This window comes from Thunnus albacares, chromosome 1 (genome assembly GCF_914725855.1).
Source record: "Thunnus albacares chromosome 1, fThuAlb1.1, whole genome shotgun sequence".
Classification (NCBI taxonomy): domain Eukaryota; kingdom Metazoa; phylum Chordata; class Actinopteri; order Scombriformes; family Scombridae; genus Thunnus; species Thunnus albacares.
In genome coordinates, this window is record NC_058106.1 from 10,248,585 (window position 1) to 10,274,279 (window position 25,695).

Below are 25,695 nucleotides of genomic sequence, written 5' to 3' on the forward strand. Positions count from 1 at the left end.
AGGCTGGAAATGTGACAGAGAATTAGAACAGGAGTTGAATACAGCTATTGTATGAGTGTATGTCTGCCGGACCCTGACAGTGTACAGTCATGTTGAGCCCACCTGCTGTAGAGCATGACTCTGACGTGTGTGGGTTGGAGACTGGAGGAATCAGGCGCCTGGAGCCAAGGTTGCTTCAGGGCTGACCCACTTGTTGAAGGAAACAAAGACCCCAGGGTGTACTGGAGAGTCAGTCTGGCCCCACCCGACCTCTGGGCGCTATGCCTCCATAATGAGATCTGTCCAGATCAGAGGCTGATCAGGGTAGCAGGAGACGATGCCTGTAGGTTTATCGTGACGAATGGGCTGCTGAAAAGAGCCGTTTCCCTCCTACACGTCTGCAGCTGTGCTGTGTTCACTGCTGCAGATTGTTATCGTTTAACTGCTCACTGTGCAAACTGACTGTCCATGCTGCTTCATGGTGTCTGTGTGTCCGTGATGGAGAAGGGATTTAACTATAAAAACAAAGCTGATTCAGAGAGCCGTTCATGAAATTCAGTGCACTGCTGTTTTGTTTGAGAAAGACACATGCTACAGGCAGGATGAACTAGGCCAGGTAGGATTTGTGTGTGCGTCGCAGCTGACACTGTTCCAGTAAAAGCCAAACCAGTCGCAGGTGTGCAGATGTTTGTTTCTTTCCACTCTTCCTCACACTCAATGCCTCTACTTGCTCTGTGAAACTGCTTTATTGTATATTGGAAAATGGGAGCAGGGTGTGATTTATTGAGTATATTGCCAACACTTAGTGCACACATAAATCTGAATTCCAAATCCTTCTAGTAGCTGTTAATTTTACTGTGAGCATGGTGTTTAAAACATTGCAAATTTGCAGTTGGTAACATCAAGGTCAAGGGAATCCTGTATCCAATAATTTAGTAGCTTACATTTTTACCTCTTTTGTAGGTACAGGTGAATAGAGTACTGCATATGTATTACTGTAATTATCTTTCACTGTCATATGTGACATTTGGCATATGTTATTCACCCATTATATCCCGTTTATATCCCTCTTGATATCAAATCTATTCCACTTTTGATAATTCCCTGCTCACACAACCACAAAATAATGAATCAATTTCAAAAAGAGATTATAGCAATGATCAAAAAGGTTGTTATGTCTACTGTTCTCTCAAATTAGAGAATTTGTGAACAAGCTACACAGTCCAAATTGTCAGGCAGAATAGCATCCAGAATATTGTCATGTAAACAGCCATGTTTTTATTATTATTCATTTCAATAAGAGTGAATAACTTATAACTCAGAGTGTTTTTCCCACACACCTCTATAACATGACATGTCATTTACAGTAGTAACGTAGGTTGAGCGCTACTAAAGCATACAGTGTATGCTTAACATTACTTTTTACATGATAAGTTTGTAAAAGTCGGGGCAAATCTTCAGTGGTTGCAATAGGACTTTTAGCAGTTTTATTGCTTCCTTCTTTTGTATCATCTCAGTCCATCTGTCTGCCCCCCCCCCCCCCCCCCCCCCCCCCCCCCCCCCCCCCCCCCCCCCCGCCTCTCCTTGTACCCCCACCATGTGTGTACTGGTGCTCAGCCCATCTGAGCTACAGCCTTTCAATGAATACAGTAGGCTTTGCTGCAGCCTGTTGTGGTCTCTGTGTGCCACTTCAGAACAGTAAAGTTTTCATTTATCTCATGCTTATTCCAGCCCTGTGCTTGCAGAAGTCTCTTTGTGCAGAGAGAGGTCTAGCCACAATGTCCCCAATGCGCTCGGCCTGTCGATATAATGTTATGAGAAAACCAACTGTCAGATACGCGGATGAAGAGTGTACTTCTTACCTCAGTGTGTCCTGGTGAATTAGGGTTTAATGTCGTGGAAACAATGGTGGTGCAATAGGAAAACCATATGATGGATCGGGTCTTTTTGGCCGCAGCAGTCATGCCTCCGGCGTTGCAACGTGGCTTGTAATTAAGTACTTCAGGGGGCTCATGGAAGAAAGAGCACAAAAGAATCTCATTGTTTTTGAGTTATTGTTTCTGTATATTGAGAGTGTACAGAAACAAAAAAAAGTTTTTGACTTCAGGACATTCATGAGACCACACAACCATATTATTTTACCCCTTTTCTCATTTTAATCAAAGTATTATGTACAAGCATGAATGTGATCACCTACATAAGTGTGTATTTCTGTTGAGGCGCTTTCAAAACTCATTCTGTTGACATCCTTAGAAGATGGCATGCTCACCTGCCAATTATTTCCACACAGTTTTAACCACAGTGGTTTTGCTTATACGTACATTTTAGCCCCACAAGAATTTCCTTCCTCTCTAATTTTTTCTGTCACATTGAAAATATTCCCCAAAACTTCCTCTCTGACTTCCAATTTACTGTCAACAGCGGCTGCCACACTCTCCTCTCTGCCTCCTTTCCCTCTCCCGCCCCTCTCTCCCTGCTATTCATTTTCTACCTCTTAGTCTCCCTCCTCTAAAAAAGCCCTGGTCCACCCCCCACCTACCCAAGCTCAGTTTACAAGGGGAGCTCTTAGAGATCAGTTCTGTAGTGAGAGGGGTTTCTCTGGCATTCTCAGAGCTACAGAGGCGAGGAAGAGGCTGACAGGAGCAGCCACTGGACCCGTGTGGAAGCCTGAGTGACTGGTCTAACATTTCTGTGGCCACATGAGAGAATGCTGTCAGGACTGGCTCTGCTGCTGCTCGCCTGCCTCCACATGCGTGTGCAGGGGAAGCCGCGGTCACAGGTAGGACCTGCTTCACTTCTGATGGGCCCTGGAGGAACCTGGGAGAAAGTGGGGATTCCCATTAATACTAAGGCTCTGCCTGTAAGAACCGCATTGCACGATGCATTGCTCAGTGTAAGTTTGTTCTGGGCTCTCTCTCTTCGCAGTGGTCGGTATGCTACTGCACGCTTGTCATCAAAAGAAATCCTGTAGCTCTGATTGAGATGTCTAAATCCACGGATGTAGATGCAAGTACACATCTCCAACCAGTGTCTAGTGGTTGTAAGCAGCACTGGTAAATGTCACTCCATAATTTGGACTGTCAGAGTGGCCCCGTGATTCTGTGGTCCATCTACTGAGTGGAAGTATTTACAGTATGGCTGTTTTCACTGTGGCTCTGCTTGCTCTCTGAGCTGTTTATTTTTCCACAGCGCATTCACGGGCTGCTTGTGGGATTAGATTTCCCTCCTAGTGGAAGACTCCAGGCCTGTCCTGGGACTATAAAGACGTACTTGGAACTCTATTAGGGATGGACTGCGAGCTTGAATTAGCCTGTCGCTCGGCTCAGCTAGTTCTAGCTCACCTGTGTTTGCTGATGATTAATGAGGCTAGTGTGTGAGGTGCCTGAGGTCGTTAATACAAGCTTGTGAAGTGCCAGCGTCTTGATAAGGATGTCTGTGCCAGTTTTTTATGACTCTCAACTACATTACTATCAGTTTTGTATAAATGTTGGAATCTGCCAATGTACAAGATGGGGTTTGAGTTTCACAACCTCCAACCTCTAACATCACCATCAACAGGACAGCTGACATCACCTGCTAAATAAGTGTGTCATGTATTTTATATAAATATCTTGGGGTTATCTTTCTTCTGATGTCTTTTGGGTATTTTTGTTAATTATGGGTCACATGTTAATGAAGTTTTTTTTTTTTCAGAGCCAAAGTTAGAGCAGCTCCTTACAAAGTAACAGTGCTCGTATAACTAGAATACTTTTACACTAAGGTTAACTACATGAATAACCTATTGAAAGCCATCATTCTATGTCTTTGGTTGATGTTTTAACCAAGAGCACTTACACTCTAGCCTTGGCAGCCCCTAATGGGAATCAAACCCATTACCTCGCAGTGTTAATCCTCAGTGGAGTCATTCTGTTCCCAAAACAGTCCATCCAAATCAGACCAGTGATGTCAGGAGAAACCCTATGCGTTTTAATGGCTGTAGATTCATCACATTCAATGCTATTTCTGAGTGTTTTACAAGCACGAGGCTTTTACGAAGACACCGTGGCCTTCGCCCCGGGCTGTAAGGGCAGTTTGTGGTGTGGATGAGGCCTCTTTTTACTGTCGGGATCAAAGGTCTCCCCCACTCAGGCCTACTCTCTCTCTCTTCACCGCTTGGCTACAAATGCTCATGAGCTTGCAGCTTGTAGGATATCCTGTTGCAAAATGAGGATGTCCACTTTGACTTGTAGTCCTGCAGACCTGCTATTTACCAACAGCAGTACAGTATAATGTGTGTGTGTATAGGTCCATTTCAGTGGGGAAAGCAGCTTGTAAATTTGATGGAACCACAGCTGCCACTTGTCTTGTCCTCAGCTCATCTCTTCCTTGTGACAGTAAATAATCCTATTTTGTCTGTATTCCCATTTTGGTTTGACACATGTTGCTATTGATTTCATGAAACGCTATGTTGTGGAGAGTCGAAAGCTGAGTGATTACTATCCAAAACACAAGAACTCGGTTTCTGTTTGTGGTTACAAACCACGGTTAGTCTTCTAGTTAGTGTTCCCATTGTAGCGGAGCCAGGAGCGAAAGCTGTGGGGAACGAGCAAATTGAATAAATCTGCAAGTTCTGAGCTATTGATGAAGTCACATTTTCCATAAAGTACATGGATAACAGGGCCAGAGTTGGAGTTTTAGTTCGATTTCTTATTGGACCACCTGGGTTAAAAAAGTTGTTATGTGATGGTCAATTTTATTTTATTTTTTTCAAGGAAAATGCTTAAGTGGTCTGTCTTAGTGTCAGATTTCTTTACAGTGCTTTGATTTCAGTGGTAGAAGGTAACTCATTATATTTACTCAAGTACTGTACTTCAGCAGAATTTCAAGGTACTTGTAATTTATTTCCATTTGATGCTACTTTATACTTCACTCCGCTACATTTCAGAGGGAAATATTGTACTTTCTACTCCACTGCCTTTATTTGACAGCTTTACTTACTTTTCAGATGAAGATTTGACATAATGAATAATGTAACAAGCTTTTAAAATACAACACATTGTTAAAGATGAAACCAGTGGTTTCCAACCTTTTAGGCTTTTGACGTCTTACATAAAGCAGTGTGTAGTCGGGGTCACATTTCAGATGTCTATGAGTTGTTAACAGCTCCATTAAATAGTGATTTTTCCCTCTAAACTTCTCACGTGGTTTAAATAAATGTTCAAATGATCCAATATTTTACCAAAAATCTATTTGTGTATCAGAACTTTGTTTTTTCTTCTTTCCCTAGGTTGGGAACCACTGGACTAAACTAGCTAACCGTATATAAAGTAGTTCAAACTATCTAATAGTGTTATCTAATGATGTCATATATAATAATATATCAGTCAGAGGGACGAAACGAGTACTTTTACTTTAATACTTTAAGTACATTTTGCTGCTAATACTTATGTGCTTTTACTTAAGTAGGATTTTTCATGCAGGACTTTTACTTGAAATGGAGTATTTTTGCATTACTGTATTGGTACTTTTATCTGAATACTTCTTCCACCACTGTTTGATTTAAGCATACACACAAAAGTGTGATGTATGATAAATGTTATATAAATGGGTGAGAGGAATCATCTACCTGATATTGAGTTCCTTGTGCAATTGTATCAATGCTGATAAATATTTTTTAGGTCATTCAATACCTTTATTTCTTTAATATTGATATACCTGATTTAGAAAATCAGTACAGATTAATAGATGTGACCTGAATTCACCTCATTGGCGCAATTCTTGAAAAAAGGAAATTTCTCAACATTTTCTAGTTACAGCGTACATATTTCACACAGGATGTAACAGTAAATCAGGGCTAGTCAGTTGCTTAGTCAGTCACTTTATTAGTGAGAATATCACATGTGAACTTGATGGCATTATTGCCTCCACAGATACAGATGTGTTTGAAGTGCTGACTGAAGTAAAAGCAGTGTCGCCTGCCCCTTGCTCATTAAAAGTAGTTACATCCACAGCATCCTAGCATGTGGGGGACAGATGCTGGTAGCCGTGACAACAATACTGTGCATTTTTTAATGAATGAGAGGGGGTATATCATTGTAACATACTGTAATCTTACTTAATCCCAATCTTATTTAATCAGTCTTATCAGATTTTTTTGTCTATGTGTGTAAAATCTCCTTAATATTGTTTCCAGACGCAGCATCATGTCTTGAGGTCACCTCCACTATAAATTCTTTGTCGTCAGGATGATGTTGCCTCAGTATTCTCAACGTGGAAGCCAAGTTAGGGCTATATTGCATTTCCAGATGAGCCGGTGTGCCGGTGTGTCACAGCTGACCAAGTCATGATAACTTCATTGGCCATTTGCCAGAGAACATTATAACCTTCCTATGTGTGAAGAGCAGTAGAAATCCCTAACGTGTTCACCAAACAACCCTCTTTAACCCTATGCTCATAAATATGTTTTAAAATACTGCTCTACTTCCATCCCAGGATGCATTTTTACAGTAGGAGCACAGATCGTAGCGTGCCTTTATTCCCTGAAGTCTAAAGTGAGGAGTACCAGCTTTGTCTGGTAGGAAGTCTGCCCTTTATTACTCTAATACAGCTTTTGTTCTTTTTGTCTGTTTCAGTATAATTGGTGTGGTGCATTTGAAGATAGCGAAAACATGTTTTGAAGGGGAGCGCATTCCATGTCTTGCAGTATTGTTTTTTGTTTTGCTTTTTGTGGTCAGTAGGAAAGCTGAGAGAGAAACAGCCAAGACACAGGTTAGAAGGTTCTGATGGGATCTGAGCGTCCGCCAGCATGGATTCATGTGGATTCAGACTTGGGGGGGGGGGGCTTAACCACCGCACCATCTCCAGACTAAGAAAACATCCTTTTATTCATGCAGTAACCTCTTCTATTTCATTGTTTTTTTGTAGCATTTGGACCAGCAGCATGTAGCCACGTGAGTTTTTCTGGGCAAGACCGTCAGGCCTGAGAATTTTCATTTTAATAGATACTGCTATCAAAAGCTGCTGTGACACAGGCTGCATTTCATTGGCTGCTTACATATTGTTGATGTCGAAATCCCTTAATGTGTAGCGTGGCCTTTGTACCAACAGTAGTGTGCTAAACCTATCATGGAAACCTTGTATTGGGGTTGAGCTGTGTCTGTCAAAGTTCCTGTAAGCAACATGACATTGTACTGATGTACAGCCACATTACTGCTGATTTACAATGTAAAAGACATTTGGATATAAGACATTTTATTTATGAATTATTGTCTTGGGACTGTCAGTATCATCCCCCCAAAAAACATTTTGTGCTTTATATTTTGAGGCTGTAAGACACTAATTTCAGGAATGTTTGTTTTGCATATTTATAATGACCAGATCAGTAGTTTGAGTTATGTTGAGCCATAAAACTTAATAAAATACATCAGTTAAACAGTAAGATAAATTACAGAGATCAAGGGAGAAGGAGGCAGAGAGATACATATTGTACCTTGTACATACAGTGTCCAGGTTTCATATGGCTTCTTAAAACAGCTGCCCGCATCTGGATGCAGCTGATGCAGTGTGGTCCAGTCTGAAGCATCTGTTGCTTTTAGTCAGTCCGCTGGCCTTGGGCTTCATGTGTCTGTCAGTTGCAGATTATTCTCTCGGCACCCCAAACATTGGCTGACAACATACACATGCTAGACAGAGAAACTGGCGCCTTCACTTTCTAAACTAGCTCACATGCTTTGCAGTTTTTAGGTAGTTTTTTGACACCTAACCACTGCCACTCAGTCTGTCAGTAACTGAGTATGAGTAACTGAAATGCAAGATAACGAAATTCATCTAAGGGACACAAACACGTTCACACCCTCTTCCAGCTTCATGTAGAGCCTGTTTTCCACCATATTTCAAAAACTTAATTTAATACAGTAAAGTCTGTTGAAAGCATGCATGTTGCATCTACCGTTGCTGTTAATTTAACCAAGATATCATTGTGGGTTTTTAACTTTTTATTCATATTAGCATTCCTCTTGTTGAACCACAAACCAGGCCCCCCACACGGATAAAAGCACTATTATTTCAAGGCAGCTGTAACGTTATACCAGAGCTGTCAGGCAGAGATTTAGTGCCTGTGCAACTATATATCTTGACATCGTGCATGTTTAGTGTTAAGTAATGTTACAAATGTCTGATATTTGCTTCTCTTTCCCCTGAATTCTTTAACATTGGCTTAGACCGATATTGGTTATTCACTGCCTCTAAATCTTTATTTCAGAGAAGAGGCCCCTCTGCACACATGCAAGTGAAACACCAAACTGGGAATCATTTTTACAATTACACTTTAACAGACAGATCAAGCAGCCTGTGCAAATCATTACTTATTTCTGCACTTGAATGTGTGTTATGTGGTGTGTCTACTTGCAATAGTTGTTAGAGATGTCAGTTGCAATGTGTATTCCGTACAGTATGTAATGTTTGAATGTTTCATGGAACGTTTTCTGTATTAATCAGCAACACATTTATTGAGTCAGTTTACCCACTTTGCAGTTAACTAAAAAATGGTTCATATTTCTATATGTATTGTAAAAGAGGTCGCTTGTAGTGATAATTATCAACCAACTCTGTAGTTCTCTTGAACTTTACTGAGCTTTTTAGCATCTTTCAGCTCATTATTTTGGTTTTCCAGCCTGCAACTTTACTGTTTTGGTTCACTTTCTCCGTTCTCATCAACCTCACTTTCAGCAGCAGCAAGCAGTTGTTCTGAGCGACAAAGCTCTGATAAACAGCACCAAACAGCATACAGACAGACAGACATAAAGTGTTTGCAGCTTGTTGCGCTGCTGCAAAGTGATCCAAAATAATTATACTATTTTTTATGTACAAAAGTAATAGTACCACTCACATGCCAAATGATGTCATTTCTGAGTAGCCTAAGCTGTTCTACAAATAACATTTCCTAAGACATGTAGCAGCCTTGAAATAAAGGAGGTGAAAGAAATCCTGGGGTTCAAGAGGTTAAGTGAAATCCCCAAATTCACATGACCCCAGAAACTAGTTGTTTGTTATTAATTTTAGGACCCAACACACTCATTTAATGTGTTAAGATTAACATTTAGCCCTAGAACTCACAGTTCACAGTTCACTTGGCGGCCAGCAATCATAACGCTGAGCACTGTCCGTCTACACTCGGGGTCCACACCCCAAGGTTTGGATTTTCTCTCTGCTCTTTAGAGTCTTTTCGATAAGTAAGAGTCTGAAACTCACCTCTCAGGACGTCTGTGTCTAATTCTAAATGTCTTGTTGTGTTTTCTGGGAGTAGAAGAAATCTCCAGTGACAAGTGCCTTTGGCTAAACTGTGTGTGAGTTCAGTTTGTTACAAAAATTCTGCAATATGATGAGTTTAACCCAGCTGCATTGTGTGGGAAAATACCATCAGGATTTACTTTAAGATTATGTTGTTTTCAGTGTTCGCGGGTTGACTTGGAGTCGACTCCACCGTCCTGACACATGTAACCATTTCCAGATGAAGGTGGGCTTCAGCGACATTTTAAAAATCTTGTTATAGTTCCACTGAAAACAGGGTGATTTCCCTCACCAGATGGCACTAAGCCACCCACAGAGTGAAGGTGAAAAAAGCATTGACGTAGTATCCGAGTGAAGAAACTAGACCTAGGTTGGGTTCCGCTCTGCCTCTACACCCACAGTTTTGTCTCTTTGGCAAATTCAATATTTTAAAAGGTGGTCTTATCACAGCTGCAAGACTTATACTGCAAAATTGGAAGATTCCTAGGTGTCCCACTGCGAAGGAATGATGATGGATTGATGAAATGATTAAGATTTCATCATATGAGCACATGTTGGGAAGAATTAATAGTGGGGGGAAAACAACAGACATGAGTTCAATTTTGGTTGCATGTTAAACTGAACTTAAAATAGAATGTAAAAACGTTAATTAATGACTGTACATTTTTCATGTTCATGATTTTATTTCATGTTAACAGATGGCCGTCTTCTGCTCTGTGTAAATGTCCTGTACAGTATCTGCTCCAAAAAATACAATTCTAACTATATAAAAAAAAAGAAAAGAAAGAAAGTAGGCCTAGACTCCGAAGCTGCCTCCTGCTTCATCAACCACTTTCTGTTTGAGTTCTGCTGGGAAGATTTAGTGAGGCTCTCGCTTAGCCAAGGCTGTGTTCATGTGTCCTGACACCAGCGACACCTCATTTTGATGGGTTCACAGTTAAGGTCATGTTTGTCACAGAGAGCCTTGGGGGCAGATGTGACAGTGTGGGGGGGATTATTCAGGGACAGATTAGGATGTTGTTTTCTCCAGCATGCTACTGCAAAGCTGAAAAGTTTGTCTTGACAGTTTAGTGATTTTAATGGTGCAGCTGTCTAAATCACTAGATATCAAAAAGTCCCTTAACTCTCTAATGCTTCCTGATTTGTAGGTGTAAAACCTCTTGGCTCTCCCCGTATCAAATGAATGAAAACCCTGTGTGTTTTTTAGTCAACAGTCATGCGATATTACATTGAGAGTTTAGATTTTGGATCCATAAATTACACTGCTCTATTTATATGTTTTTATTCAGACATTTTCCCATCCAAATGGCCACAGATAACCTCTCACCATGTCAGCCTCTGTTTTATGAGGGGAACATTTTTTCCCTTTTTCAGGCAAATGCTGCCTAGCTGCTATAATTGTGTTGTTTTAGGTAGGAAGGGATTTATGGTGAAAATGGAGACGTGGAGGACATATTCATTGGTAGTCATGTCACTGACAGCCCTCCTTGACTGCATTTTTGGTCATTTTCCACAGTCAAAATGTCCTCAAATGTGTTTTACCCTGGATACTTTTATCACTGTAGCATTCTGAGCTGCTTCATATTCACTGATCTGTAAAGTGAGATCATGAAGCACAGCAGTGCTTCCCTGAATGTTATCATGTTATGTTTTATCCTGGCTTTATCCAGCCCCATGCGGCACTGTGGCATAATTCCACACTGACCACAGAAGCGTTTGGCAGATACTTTTTTTTTCTTAGTTCACTGTCCTTTTCTCTCATCGCTTATTTCCTGTGTGGAAGGAGGCACTCCATGTTTGTTTTGGCCCAAGTGGTGTTTTGGCCCAGAACAGAGGAGTGAACTGCTACGGATGGGAGAGAGCCAGACTCTCTTCTTGAGTTCACCCCAACTGCCTCAGTCCACTGCCTCAATCCTGGCCACCATCTCCCTTGCTATACCTCCCTCTATCCCCCTTCTCTTTACCTTGTTCACCTCCTTATCCTCTGCTTACTCCCTGTCTTTCCCCCATCTGTCTCCATTGGCTTGCAGCTGACTTACTGCTAGCTCAGCTAAACCCATGGAGAGGACCTCACTTTTTATGACTTATTAGACACTTCTTGTAAATTTGTTTTCGTCATTCATCTTCAGAGTTACGTTTGGCACCTCATGACCACATGTAAAGCTCAGCTGCCACAAATTAGTCTGTGTTGTTCAGAGAGTTACCATATTTAACATGCTCTTTTATGAATGTGAGGACCCAATGCACACATTAATAAAGGGAAATATGTTTGCCATCAGGGAATCCACATAGAAGTCTTTGGAGAGCTGCAAACTGACTAGAAGACCTGGAGATTGGCTGCTGTCCAATCACAGAAAAACTTAGTGTGATTGTGTCTTTCCCTGCCCATGAGGACCACTCTGTTGGTTTTCTTATTGGTAGATTAAGTCCATTTTGGCACTACAGTGCCCACAACCCAGTGTGTCTGAGTGTACGACAGCTCACTGGGACCAGTTTTGACTCCCGCACCACCTGTTTGCACAGTGAGTTGCTTTTACTGCTGGTTTGACTGAATTTATGGACTGCTGATGTTAACTGTTCTAATTTTACTGTGCCCAGGTTTTCTGTAATTTATTACCACCAATATCACACAGAAAACTCACACCATGGAGAATTAGGAAGGAAATTCAGGGATTGATTCAATTTCACACCAGAATGATGCCTTCTGGAAAATAATGAGATCCTTGCTAATTAGTTATTCTATTATTGTAGTTAATAATGTGAGCAACTTCAATCAGCTTTGTAAACTGTTTCTTATAGCTAATTTGTTACTTTGACTGTGTGGTCCATGTGCTTTCACACCTCCTGTAAACTTTAAACAACTATTTCACTAAAGACTTTTATTACACACTTTGATACTTCAGCTACAGCTGTTTCACTCTGTAATGCTCGTCACTCCATACTTCCTCATTTAAACTCTGTGGTCTCAACTGTCTCACAGAGTCTAGGCTGCGATGAGTATCTGGGATCAGGAAAGGTGATGGACAAGTGTGGCGTGTGTGGAGGCGACAACACAACCTGCAGGCTGGTCTCCGGAGTCTTCAAACACAGTCTGTCCAAGATCGGCTACCACAAGATAGTGGAGATCCCAGAGGGAGCCACCAAGATCAACATCACAGAGATGGTGAAGAGTCGAAACTACCTAGGTGGGGAAAAAAAACCAAAACACGATAATTACTACGATACTTTATTGTTGCTGTGCTGTGCGCTCCACAGCATCAATTCACAAAGTGTATTTTGTAGTTTCACAGCAGAGATACATTAGCTAATTAGAGCAGAAGACTTCAACCTTCTCGCTCAGGACTGATCTGATGTTTTTATTCTAGCTTCTGTTTTACATATGGGTGAATTTTACTCATATGTAAGAACAAAAGCAGCTTTACCTTTTGACTAGGACTGAAAACTGCGAGCTGCAAACTAGTTCAGGCAGTCAACTCGAGCCCGCCGCTACACTCACACAGCGTACTCTTCTCACATACAGTTTATCCAGCAAACCCTAGTGCTGGCGTACTTATTCTGTCAATGTTCTGCTCACTCTTTGGCTGTCATGCCTGCTTCCACACCACATCTGAAAAATATGCTGTCACTTGCTCCTTCTGCTGCTGCTGTTCATATAACATTACAAAAATCCCACAGTCACTCTGTATGGGGTGCGGTGAGGCCCCGAGTCTATATTTCCCTGGGGGGAAAGTTATCATTGTCACTCCCAATCCCTGCTGTGCTGAGCTTAATATTTTCTTCTGAGGAGCGATGAAGACAGAGCCTACACACTAAATATTAATGTACATATTGTGCATTCACATAATAATCCTTTCCATGTGAGTTGGCTGACTGAACAGTTTGGGAAAGAACAGTTTGTGAAAGACCAGAAATGGTTTCTTAGCAGTTAATACAGTAACTAAGCATATCAATATATCAAAAACTTGCTGTAATACTATTTTGGTATCTGTTGGTTTGCCTGAGAATATGGTTTTTAAAGTTTTGTTGCTACAGAGTCTTGGCAGTTAGATATGCTTGAGATCTAGAGGGTCTTAAAACTGAGAGTTTTTATTGCATGACAGAATACAGTCCAGAAGGTTGAGTGGTTGGTATTGATCAGTATCCTCCTTCTGTTTTGTGCTCTGAAGTGGAAAATCGTGGTTACTCTTCTTGATTAGCCTATAAAATATAAGACATCTTAGTGTTTGTTGATTGGACTACTTGCGTTTTCTTATTATAGCTGTAGATTTTTTATTTTATGTTATTGTAGCTGTTTCAGTTTCTATACAGGTTTATAGTTTTTTCAGTTGCAGTCTGTTTGATTCCCCTTGAGATCTGCCTGCTTTCCAGCTTGCAAAACATGCACAAGAAATAGGAATCTCCACCACACGTACTATCATGTTACAGATTAAATGCATGATACCAAAGAAAAAAAGTTTATGGAAGGTCATGACAGACATGACTTAATGTAAAAAATATTTTTCATTTGATGCGTTGACATTTGACATATTAATTCTATTTGTTCCAGCTGTGTGCCCAGACGCAGGCAGCAGCTGCTTGAACAATTAATTAGATTTGTCTGATTAAATGGCAGATTACCAGGTAGCAGTGTCACTTTTTCAGATTTCACCAGCGTGCAGCCTTTCACCGGAGCCTCTGAGCGAAACGCACTACATAGATAATTGGTGTCTTTATAGAGCTGCAACAGTGGGACACAGAAGTGGGCTGTTTTCAGAAGTGACTGCTGGAATGTCAGACAATGTTTAATGAGAGCCATGCCCCAGCTCAGCAGTAGGTTCGGAGGAAAAAGGGAAGGACTTGATTCCCCCCGCAGCCGTTTCCCTCGAGGAAAGTGCATAAACATGCTTTCATTAGAGGATCTTACCCCTCAAGCCTCACCATCCTTTTTAATTAAGGTGAGGAATTTCACCACTCCATGAAAAAAACTAGGAAAACTCTAAGGATGGATTCAGCGGCTGCCTTTTAAATCTCAACTGCTTGGTACGCTCTGCTTTCATAGATTTGAAAAGAGGATTGTGTACAGCCATAAACATGCACACTTTCACATACACATATGCATTTACATTTACATAACATTCCCTCACTTTGTCTCACACATCCAACACTTACACTCACATACTGTAATGTTACCATCATTTTGGACAACGTTTCAGTAGCAGCCAAAAGTTTTTCACACATAAAATAAACAGTTCATTCTGAAATAAGAGTCCTTTCCACAATGTTTAAATACACTGCACCGCCTGAAAGTGAAGTGCCAATTTTAATTGCTTTTGAAAACAGGAGTCATCTTCAAATGTAATTTTTGAATTGACATTGACAAAATCCAGGTGCCAACATTTTTTTGTCCAAAATGGATTTATAGGTTTTGAAATTCAAACAAGAACAGGACACAAGGGCAGGAATCTAGCAGGATCCACATACTGTATCCTCACCACATCCTTGATTTTCCCTCAATTGGCCTCTGTTCTGTGCTGTGCATCTCTAATGTGCTTTCAGATGTCCAAACACTCTTTTATAAGCTTGTCTAATGTTACACTTCTAATGCTTTTCTAATGGTCTTTTGTATTTAATCCATGGAAGCAATGGAAAACATCTTGGGAGATTTTTTTACAGGATTTGCATGAAAGATTTGCCAGCACTAACAGATTGTCACGTTTATAAAAGACAGTGCTTCGAAAGTGCACGTGAGAGCACTTATTCAGTTAGCTGTAATTATGTTTTTGGGTGGAGAAAGTCAGTCCGAGCTTTTTTTTTAAACTACAGTTCTCATTATGCCGAAATGGTTTTACATTAAACAATAATTATGTGGAAGAGACTGTGGCAATATTTTCCTTTTTGTTAAAGCTCAGGACTGTCAGTGGTGATTGTGTGGTTATTCTCTCCGTCCCTTCCAGCTCTCCGAAGCCGATCGGGGCGATCCATCATTAATGGAAACTGGGCTATTGACCGGCCAGGGAATTATGAGGGAGGGGGGACCATGTTCACCTACAGCAGGCCCAATGAAATCCGTAGCACGGCCGGGGAGTCCTTTCTCGCTGAAGGGCCTACCAATGAGATCCTAGATGTTTATGTGAGTAACCAATCAGCTCGGACCTCCAGATATTTACAGTAGTGATTCCTCTTTTATTCATAATGAAAAACACAAGTTTGACCTGAGAAAATAGACTTGTCATTCCATCTGAATTTTTCAAAATAAATTTTTTCCATTTTGGAAAAGCACTCTTCAAATATTTGAAGGTGAAGATTGTTATTTTAGGATTGTTTGACTGAGTCTCATCTACTTTCCCTCAGATGATCTTCCAGCAGCCAAACCCTGGTGTTCACTATGAGTACATTCTCCCCTCTGAGAAACCAGTTGGCCCTCAGCAACCAAACCACAAACCAGAAGGTAAATAAAATCCACTTCTCGCAGTTTATTGCCATAACTTTGTCTGATTGCTTGACACATGCATACATTCTTCCATGAAACTTCCATGTGCATGAAACATCTGACATCACTGCGACTCCTATCTATTGTTATGTTTCTTAGTCCGTTTAAACTCCCATGTCCATGGCTTAGGGAATGCTGTGAATGGACAGGGTGGGTACGACCTTCACAATAATCCTCAGCAGGAAAACTACAACCCAGCAGGTGGGGGGGGATACCCTCCTCGTCTCCCCGACAACCAGGTACCCGCCGTACAGTCACCCAGACGTGAGAGAGAGTACAACTGGAAACTGGCTGGTGCTACAGAGTGCAGTGCCTCCTGTGGTAAAGGTTAGACAACACAGTTTATGTTAAGTATTCATGTTTTAGTTTTCAAGCTGCAGACTAGTAGTGCAAAAGGAAAGTAAGCTTGCATTTGTACATTACATGTAGAGCCTAACTTTAATATCTGCTTTGTGTGCTTTTTAGGTTTCAGACACTCCATCTTTCACTGCGTCCACCGATTGAACCATAACCAGGTTTCAGACACTTTGTGTGACAGCAGCAGCAGACCGACTCCGCAGGAAGAGCCCTGCAACCTGCAGCCCTGCCCGGCATTGTGAGAGACCACACTCCTCTGTTCTCACACCTGTGCACACTTCTGAATATTGCTGAATTTAAAGGACTTCCTATTCAAATTCGACCCAAAAGGATGCACACTAGTTTTATGATGACTATACAGTTTAGAAAGTTACTTTAAAAAGTATCTTGAACTGAACAAATTACAACATAAACAACATCATGTGTACAGTATCTAGTATAAGTTTTCTGGCATATCTTCCTAATAACATGCTCTTGTGATTTCCTCCTGAGCAGCTGGGATATTGGAGAGTGGTCAGAATGCAGCAAGACCTGTGGCCTGGGCATGCAGCACCGGCAGGTGCTGTGTCGCCAGGTTTATGCCAACCGCACCCTCAACGTCCACACAAGTCGCTGCCAACACCTGGAGCGGCCCGAAACAGCCAGTACCTGCCAGCTGAAGATCTGCAGTGAGTGGCAGATCCGCTCCGAGTGGACCGCTGTAAGTGGTAGCTGTCAGTCACATGATTGAATCACTGTGCCTAACAACACTTGTCTGACCTGTCCCTGCAGTTAGTGTACAACATCGCCTTTAATGAGATAAACCTTGTAAAAAATAGATAAAAGTGCTGTGCATGTTTATTCCTGAGTTCAGTATCATACCTGTTTTCTTTTTGTTAAAGATATTGTTCAACATTTTGGGAAATACGCTTATTTGCTTTTTACCTGAGAGTTAGGTGTGAAGATGGTACCACTCTCACATCTGTATGGTGCCAGTTAGAGCCAGCAGCTGGATGCTTAGCTTAACATAAAGACTGGAAATGGGGGGAAACAGCTAGCCTGGCTCTAACCAGAGGTAACAAAATCCAATTACCAGCACCTCTAAAGCTCACTAATTAACAGGTTATACCTTGCTTGTTAAATTGGTGGAAAAAATTAAGTGTAAAAACAAAAAAATGCTTTTTCACAAAGTGTTATGTGCCAGACTACTTTGTGGCCAGGACCAGTTGCCAGGCAACCAAAAGAGACTCCAGGAAGTTATCGGTCCCGGCCAAGAAATATTCCAGCACATAACTCCCCATAAAACAGCAACTTACTTGTTTCTTAGTGAGCTTAACAGGTGCTAGTTGTTGAGAAACTGTTTTCAGTCTTCATGCTAAACTAAGCTAACCGGCTGCTGGTGGTAGCTTCATATTCACTGTATTAATCTTCTCATCTAAGTCTTGGCAGAGGAGCAAACAAACTTATTTCCCAAAATGTTTATTCTTTCAGTTTTTGTGATTCTCACATATGGTGGAAGTTGCTTGAGTTCCCTTTCGCCTCAGTTTACTTTGATGACTTATAAAGTATGAAGTCTGTTAACAGAGTGAGCATTCAAGTGCTGAATACTACAGTGCAGAGTGCACATTTTATTTCCTTTTAGTAGGGCTCTAAGGTACATAGGAACATAAAAATGACATACAGTGCACTGCATATGGCAGGAAGCAGCACACTCAAGGAAAGTCCAGTTCTTCTAGAGATACACTGGTGCACTAAATAAAGCCACTCATGTAAAAACACAAAGAAGTGATCCAGTCTTTCCAGCTCCCTCCACAGTTTTAACCATGTGGCCTATGTCCCTGTAGTGCTCGGTGCCATGTGGGCTGGGTCAGAGGTCACGGGATGTTCGCTGTGTCAGCAATGTGGGCGACTTTGTTCTTGATGAGGAGTGCAACATGAATCTGCGACCCTTTGACGTAGAGAACTGTGACATGGGACCCTGTGCCAAGAGCTGGTTCTACACTGAGTGGGGCAGTAGGGTAGGTGTTAGAGCCACAATCAAAGGTAGTAACTTCCATTCATGTCTTAGAACTGTAGTAGTCATTGTATAGGTCTGTCATCATGCATCAAGCAGCTGTTGTTGATAACCAGATAATATATAGATCTTTTAACATAGATTTTGACAGCTAGAAAGACAGTAAAGTTTGGTAAGGTCTGCATATACAGATTACCTTTATTATAAACAACTAATAGGCCATAATTCAGCCAATAATCTTGATGCCCTTATGCGTTCTGTTGAATGATCGTCTAGAAGCTTAAGTTAAGGAAATGAGTAAAATAAGAGAAAGGAGAATGTTTTAAGATAGAGACTATCAGAATGGTTAGATACAGAAGATGATGTATATGGGAGAGAGACTCAGAGAGGATGTGGAGTCAGTTTCTTTACAGACATCCTAATTGAATCAGGTTATGGCCCAGTATCTAAGTATTTTACACAAAAATAAAAGTAGACAGATGTGTTTTAAAATGACTGGGGATACAGGTTTCCAAAAAGAAAGTGTAAAATGAGTGTTTACTCCATAGTGCTCTGCTGAGTGTGGGATGGGTGTACGGAGCCGGGGAATCCTCTGCCTGACCAACCACGTCGGCAGCCTTCCTCTGGAGGGGTGTGGCAGCGAGCGGCCTGCAGACTCTCAGGTCTGCAACAACGGCCCCTGTGAGAATCGCATTGAGTGGTACACAGGCCCCTGGAACCAGGTATGAGGACAACAGAAGGTCATGCTGGGCTTAAGGGGGAGTTGTCTAGAGCAGCTGTGTACCTGGGGTTTTACAGTGACATTACATTGACATGTTTTTCCCTCTCTGTATTTTTCAATGTCTAATTAAATCCATGTGGTCTATGTTATTGTTGTATGTGAGCCAGTGCTCTGCAGAGTGTGGCGCAGGCAGCCAGCAGAGGTCAGTGGTGTGTCTGATGAAGTCAGATGAAGGATTCACTGTCATGCCACCATATGAGTGCTCCTCCCTGGAGCGGCCTCTCAGTCAGCAGAGCTGCAACCTCAAAGCCTGTGGAGCAAAGTGGTACCACACTGACTGGAGTGCTGTGAGTAAGATACATAACCCTCTCCCCTCTTGCTGTTTAGATGCACATGAGCAAGGCAAGGCAAGGTCTACTTCCTACTCATCCCACTAGTAGCATTGTGTACAACAAGGCTGAAGCAGTTCTCTGGGTGGCTGTGTGATAATAGTTACCATGTAGATATTTGCAAACATAACAGAGTGTTCCAGGATTAAAATGATTTGGTAAAAAACACAAAACAGTGACAAATAGTAAAGGGTGGAGGGTGGAGTTTTTTATTAAACTGTGACTGACTTCTGTCCTCCCAGTGTTCAAAAACATGTGAGGGCGGTTTCCGCGTGCGGGAGGTGCGCTGCCTGTCTGACGACATGCTGTCCAGTGAGGACTGCGACGAGAAGCTGAAACCAGCAGTGAAGGAAGACTGCAACCCAGAGCCTTGCGTACCTCAAATAGGTCAGTCATCTCCCAAAATATTATCTTGAATAGTATTGACCTGCATAATTGGGAAAACAAGGGTCATTATAGTTAAGAGTAAACGGGTCCCTGAATACCTGAACCCCAGAGTTTGGTAAAGAGTAGAAGTTCATACACCATTGTGGAGCTACGAATGTTGGCAACACTCTAACCAGGCTCTGTTATCATCTGTTTGCTGTCAGCTTTCTTGATTAGAATTAGAAATATGAAATCAACCCTTGTTTTTGTTTCAGATGAGAACTGCAGAGACAAGTACTTCAACTGCAACGTTGTGGTCCAGGCTCGCCTCTGTGTGTACGATTACTACAAGACTACATGCTGCGCTTCATGTTCAAGAGTGAACCACAGACAGTCGATCCATCGGGCCCGCAGCTAGCACTCTCTGCCAGAGTCGCTCAACTCCATGCAGGGCCAGACTCAGTACCTGCTGCAAGCTCCTGGACCAGCCAGAGAAGTGGACAGGCTGGACCTTGCCTAAAATGGACACTTGATTTATTTGCCTGGGATGGGAAATGTAGAGAGAACATTTCTGTCAGTTCATTTGGAGTCAGCTGCTGGGAGAGAGGAATAACCTAGGATAGTGAAGGACAGGAATCCACTCACTGGATAAACAGAGCCCTGGCAGGGTGAGAGACATCAGTAGCAAACCAAGGAGCCTACAAACCATTAATGGAATTTAACCACGTCTTTTTTTTTCATTGGAAGCAGTTTGCAGCCATCTTCCACCTACAGTATAATGTCTCTTGTGGATTACATATGAAGAGGAGAGCTCCTGTAACTGTTAAACATGGACAGTGTATAGACTGTGTCTGTTCTAATATGGTTCTTTACAATCTACAGATTTTCACGTGCTGTCATATGAAGTTGATACTGTCTCACCTATTATCAACTATTTAACACCTTCTTTGTTCACCAAAGATATGTAACCTCATCATACTGGAGACAGTAACATATAAACACTTTTTTTTTCGTAAGAAAAAAAAAACTGTGCATCAAACCCACAATATTGCAAATGGTGTATCCATTATGCAGCATTGCAATGAATGAACTCACAAAGAAAATATCTTTGTGGCCCAGATAGGATTTTTTTGATGGCCTAAGCAGTGGAAAACGACCCTTTTTCCTGCCTGCACAGCCATGAGGTGTAAATGCAACCTATGTAATATGTATGTACATATGTATGTATGACAGAGTGAATGATAAAGTTTTTTTTAAGAAGTTCTCAGACAGTCCTTCCAGCAACTGAAGAGAAAAAAGCCCTCTTTATTTATTTGTGTGGCTCCCCACGGAGGACACTGGTTTATCGGCCACCGGTGGCCCCTTTTTGGCTGCGGGGATAAAACCTTTGCTGCCTCTCCACCAATCACAGTCTCAAAACTGAATGTAGGCATTCCACAGCCTGCTGGATGGTTGAAGCAGATGGTGAGAAACCCTAATGTATTTTTGAGTTGAAAACAAACTGCATATATATATATACTGTATATATATTTTCTTCTTCTTCTTTTTTTCTGTGGGAGATGATCATTCCACAATTGTATAATTCCTGCTCCAGATGAAATCACCAATCATACATAATTGGCTTATCCATAAAATATCAATATGTGATTGTAAAGATAAATCATTACAGTATTTAAAACTGTTGATCTGGTATGGTATGCATAAAGTTTATTTTAAAAGTAAATTTTTGTTTATGAACCAGCATCTTCGGAAGACCTGTTTTTTCAGTTAGATACACATCCTGCACACTGTACCTCTCAAATGTTCAATTGTTTTTGTGTCGTAGCTGTTATCAGTTCCCTCCGAGCACTATAAACTTACCTTGGATCCATAAGTACTATACTGTATTATTGTTAAAATTCAAGATGACTTCCGGGAAGATGGCGGAGTGAGTAGGCGCATAGTTAACTAACTCTTTCAAGTCTGTTCAAATAAACCCACAAAATACATGCAACTTACCTGACAAAAGTAAGTTATGAGAGGGGAAATCAAAAGAAGAAACGTAAAACAAGACAAAGTTGAAGAACAACCTGTAATGGAAGAAATTTCTGAACACGATGCTAGCGAACATGAGGAAAGCGCAATGGGAAAAATGGACCGACAAGACCACATGGAGACATTCCGAGCTGGGCTTGCTACTATCAGCAAACAAGAGTTACTACATGAGCTAACCACACTTAAAGATGAACTGAAGAGAGAGATGAAGCATGAAATCCCTAATCTCCGGCGAGAAATAGACTGTAAGCTCACAAAGTACAACAACAAACTACAGACACAAAAGGTGAGCATCGCCAAAGCCCAGAGCAGAACTGGAAGAGTGGAGGATGGAGGCAAATGATACACTGTTGGTGATGCTGGATCAGACACGTCAGATACAAGAAAAAATAACTGATCTTGAAGGGAGATGAAGAAGAACTAATATCTCACTCCTTGGACACTAAACACCAAACTCAAGTTGCCTGAAGGAACTAATTCTCAGATCCAACGAGTCCACAGATCCCTTGCCCAAAAACCAAGCCTGAGTGCTGCTCTCAGATCAATTGTGGTCAATTCTCTATTGTTCAAGATGAAAGAAATGATTTTGAAGAAAGCGTGGCAGAAGAAGATACATGTAGGGGGCAAACAAATCTTTGATCATGATTACCCCACCAAAATTGTCCAGAAAGGAAGGACATATGTGGGCGTCAAAAAGGTGCTGAAGGAAAAAGGAATCTGTTTCCAGACACTGCTTGCAAAAATACAGATACATTGGAACAATGGAGTGAAGATGTATGAAAACACCAGGGAAGCCACACGGGACATGAAGGAAAGAGGCTACATGGTGGATGTACCTTACCTTGCAAGGCAGTTGGATTCGCAAGATGATGCGAGAATCCATCTTGTCAGGCTTCAAGTTATGCGCTTGTGTCCGAACCATCAGCGGTTCGGACCAATCAGCATCTTGTAAGGATTCTTGTGTGATCTCGCAATGTCTTGATTCCAGCTGCTTCACAAGGTATGATGGTAATAGATGGTTCATCCAATCACCTGTCAAGTATTTTTTGAAAGTGTCTGCCCTTTTCCTAACAGTTTCCAAGGACGACTTCTCAGATGGTTCTGTGTAACAAACCATCTGCCGCATCAGGTTAGGACATACCAGGAGGGGACACCAAACCTGCAGTGGAGGGAAGGACGTGAGGAATGTCAGAGTGGCAGCAAGTGAAGGAGAAAGAATGGAGACGGGATACAGTGCACCAAACAAGAGAGGACTTTCAGTGGAGATCTTAAAAATGTTGTGCTTAAGGAAAGAGTTAACATACAGGTATGGTTAAGGACCAAGACAGCATGATTAGGTAGAGAGGGGATGATTAAAAAGATTTAAATGGGCAGACCTTTCAACAAAGAATATTTGTTAAGCATTGAATGGAACTTTTCCCACATACTGGATTAAAATGACTATGATACAGAAAAATGGATCCACAGTGGGAATATTAGAAATCTTTCAGACTTCTTAAGTTTATATAATACACTAAAAACCAACTGAAAAAGGTCAAGTTATTTAAGTGGGACATGTCTAGACATTGTTGGGTATAGTTCTAGGTCTAGGGAGGGGCCCTCTTCAGAGATGAGGATTTGGGGAGGAATGAATGATCAGCCCATATTTGGAAGTCCTCTATATTTCTTGTTTGTGTTGTGTTAATAAATGTTCATGATTATTTAGTTCAGAACTGTCCAGGAGCACATTTTCAAAACAAATGATGACATAATGATGACTGACAATATCAAGGTAATGTTACTGAATGTGAATGGTCTAACCACTCCAATGAAAAGAGAAACGGTTATGACAAAACTGAAAAAGGAACAAGCACAAATCATATTCCTCCAAGAGACCCATTTATCCCAGTTAGAACCTGGAAAACTAAAAAGGTATGGCTACAGGAATTTATATTACAGTTCATATAAAGAGGGACGCAGAAGAGGAGTTGTAACATTATCAAACACAACCCAATTTGATTATGAGACGGAATTCAAATATAAAGGAGGGTATATTACAGTAAAGGGAAGATTAAAAAATGAACCAATAACACTGATAAATGTATATGCACCCCCAGAAAGCAATAAATATTTTTTCAAGTCCCTGTTTGATGTCATAGCTGGAGAAATAGAGGAAATCTTAATTTGTAGGGGAGATCTAAATGTTGTTATGAATCACAGTATGGATATACGAGTCTCAAAAGAACAAAAAATGCAGTTAACAAGATCCATAAATATGCCATTGAAGGAGATGGGGATGATAGATATATGGAGAAATCTACATCCTTTGGAAAAAGATTTCACACATTATTCAGCTGCTCATAAAGTCCATTCAAGGGTAGAGATTTTTTTTTTATGAATGTAGGTGATAGCCATAGAGTGAAGGAATGTAGGATTGGAGGGCCAAATGTGTCAGACCATTATCCACTCTATTTAAAAATATGCCTAAATAACAGAGAACGACATACAGTATGGAGACTCAATGTGGGTATATTGAATAATGAACAAAGATAGGAAAAGGTAAAGAAACAGAAATAAAAAGATACAAAGAAGAAAATAACAATGGAGCAGTGGACCCAACAATATTTAAGGACGCCATGAAGGTGGTCATTAGGGGAAACTTGATAGCTCAAACTGCACGTGTAAAAAGTGTTAGAGACAAGCAGAAAATATACTGAAAGAGTAAGTGAATTAGACCAGGATTATCAGAATACAAATGATCCAAAGGTATATCAACAAATCAAGGTCTTGAAAACAAAGAGAAATGACATACTACTAGATGAAGTTGAAAAAAGAAACAAGTTTCTGAAACAGAGCTACTATGAAACAGGCTCAAGGGCCACTAAACTACTACCAAAATGTACATGTAAACAACAAGTAATCAATATCAATCAATCAATATGCATAAAATCAGAGACCCTCACATAAGTGAGTTAACATATATATCAGAGGATATAGAGAAAATCTTTCAAGGGCACTACAAGGAATTATATACACAACCTGCATCTGTAGATGAAGAGGAAATGAAAGCATTTCTAAATTCATTGGAACTGCCATCAATTGGCTATCTACAAAATTATATACTAATGGCCAATATTACAATGGAGGAGTTAAAAGATTAAAAAATAATAAATCTCCAGGTCGTGATGGATACTAGGGATGTGCAGAGGCCCAGTATTTGTATTTGTATCTATTTTTGTTGGGGCAGCAAAATTATTTGTATTTGTATCTGTTTTCGAATAAAAATGGAAAGAGGCTTAAAAATCCTGTTTTTGTTTTTATTTCGCTTTTAATTTTAGAAAATTAAAGTGTTACAATAAATGTTCATGAATAAGCTACCTTATGAAGGAGGTCCCCACACCAGGTCTCCAACTGGAGTCTCCCAGATCATAGATGACTGCGCTGACTACTGAACTAAAACTTTGCTCTTTCCAATTGTGCAGACAGACCTCTACCTATTTATACAACCATAGCACAGAGACAGCACACTGTGTAACATGTAGGGAAGAACTTCAAAGGCAATTCTTGCTTTTCACTTCATTTATTGCCTATTTTTACAACCTAACTTTGTAGAAAGGAGAAGGGGAACAACAGGTTATGGAGAGTCCCATCGGAGCACTTTGAGTGTGTCAGTAGCTCAGCTTTGTCTCTGGGGAACACCCCCAACTCTGGGAGTTATGTCCAAATTAGGAAATGTGTGTCATGTAGCAGGTGGATGTGACTCTCCTCGTTGAGACCTGCTGATAGGCGTAACAGCAGAGCAGAGGAGAGGGACTGAGATAGTGATGTAACCGACCTGTGCACTGGTATTTGACATCCCAAAAACAAATCATTTTTAAGATATTAGTATGAAACAAATATTTGTAAAAAAAACCCATTATTTGTGCTTTGCCGAATAACATATTTGTTTTCAGGCACACCCCTAATGGATACCCTGCAGAGTAGTATAAGATGTTCAGGGATGAGCTAGCACCACTACTCATGGCCTTTTTTAATTGGACACTTCAAAATAATAAAATACCACCATCATGGACTGAGGCAATAATTTCAGTCATCCCAAAACAAGGAGGCGATAAGGAACACTGTGGGAATTATAGACCAA

General features: G+C 41.0%; 1 protein-coding gene across 1 annotated transcript in view; it reads left to right on the forward strand.

The window, feature by feature from the left end:
- The window catches only part of LOC122998033 (thrombospondin type-1 domain-containing protein 4-like), a 46,122-nt gene extending 21,271 nt beyond the window's left edge, over positions 1-24,851 (forward strand). The window contains exons 8-18 of the mRNA XM_044374585.1: positions 12,227-12,431; positions 15,180-15,355; positions 15,577-15,673; positions 15,845-16,042; positions 16,181-16,310; positions 16,568-16,772; positions 17,896-18,069; positions 18,614-18,787; positions 18,954-19,133; positions 19,418-19,562; positions 19,817-24,851. Coding sequence (XP_044230520.1) covers positions 12,227-12,431; positions 15,180-15,355; positions 15,577-15,673; positions 15,845-16,042; positions 16,181-16,310; positions 16,568-16,772; positions 17,896-18,069; positions 18,614-18,787; positions 18,954-19,133; positions 19,418-19,562; positions 19,817-19,959 — 1,827 coding nt within the window. The 3' untranslated portion in view covers positions 19,960-24,851. The remainder of the gene's footprint in view (positions 1-12,226; positions 12,432-15,179; positions 15,356-15,576; positions 15,674-15,844; positions 16,043-16,180; positions 16,311-16,567; positions 16,773-17,895; positions 18,070-18,613; positions 18,788-18,953; positions 19,134-19,417; positions 19,563-19,816) is intronic.
- The last annotated feature ends 844 nt before the right edge of the window (positions 24,852-25,695 follow it).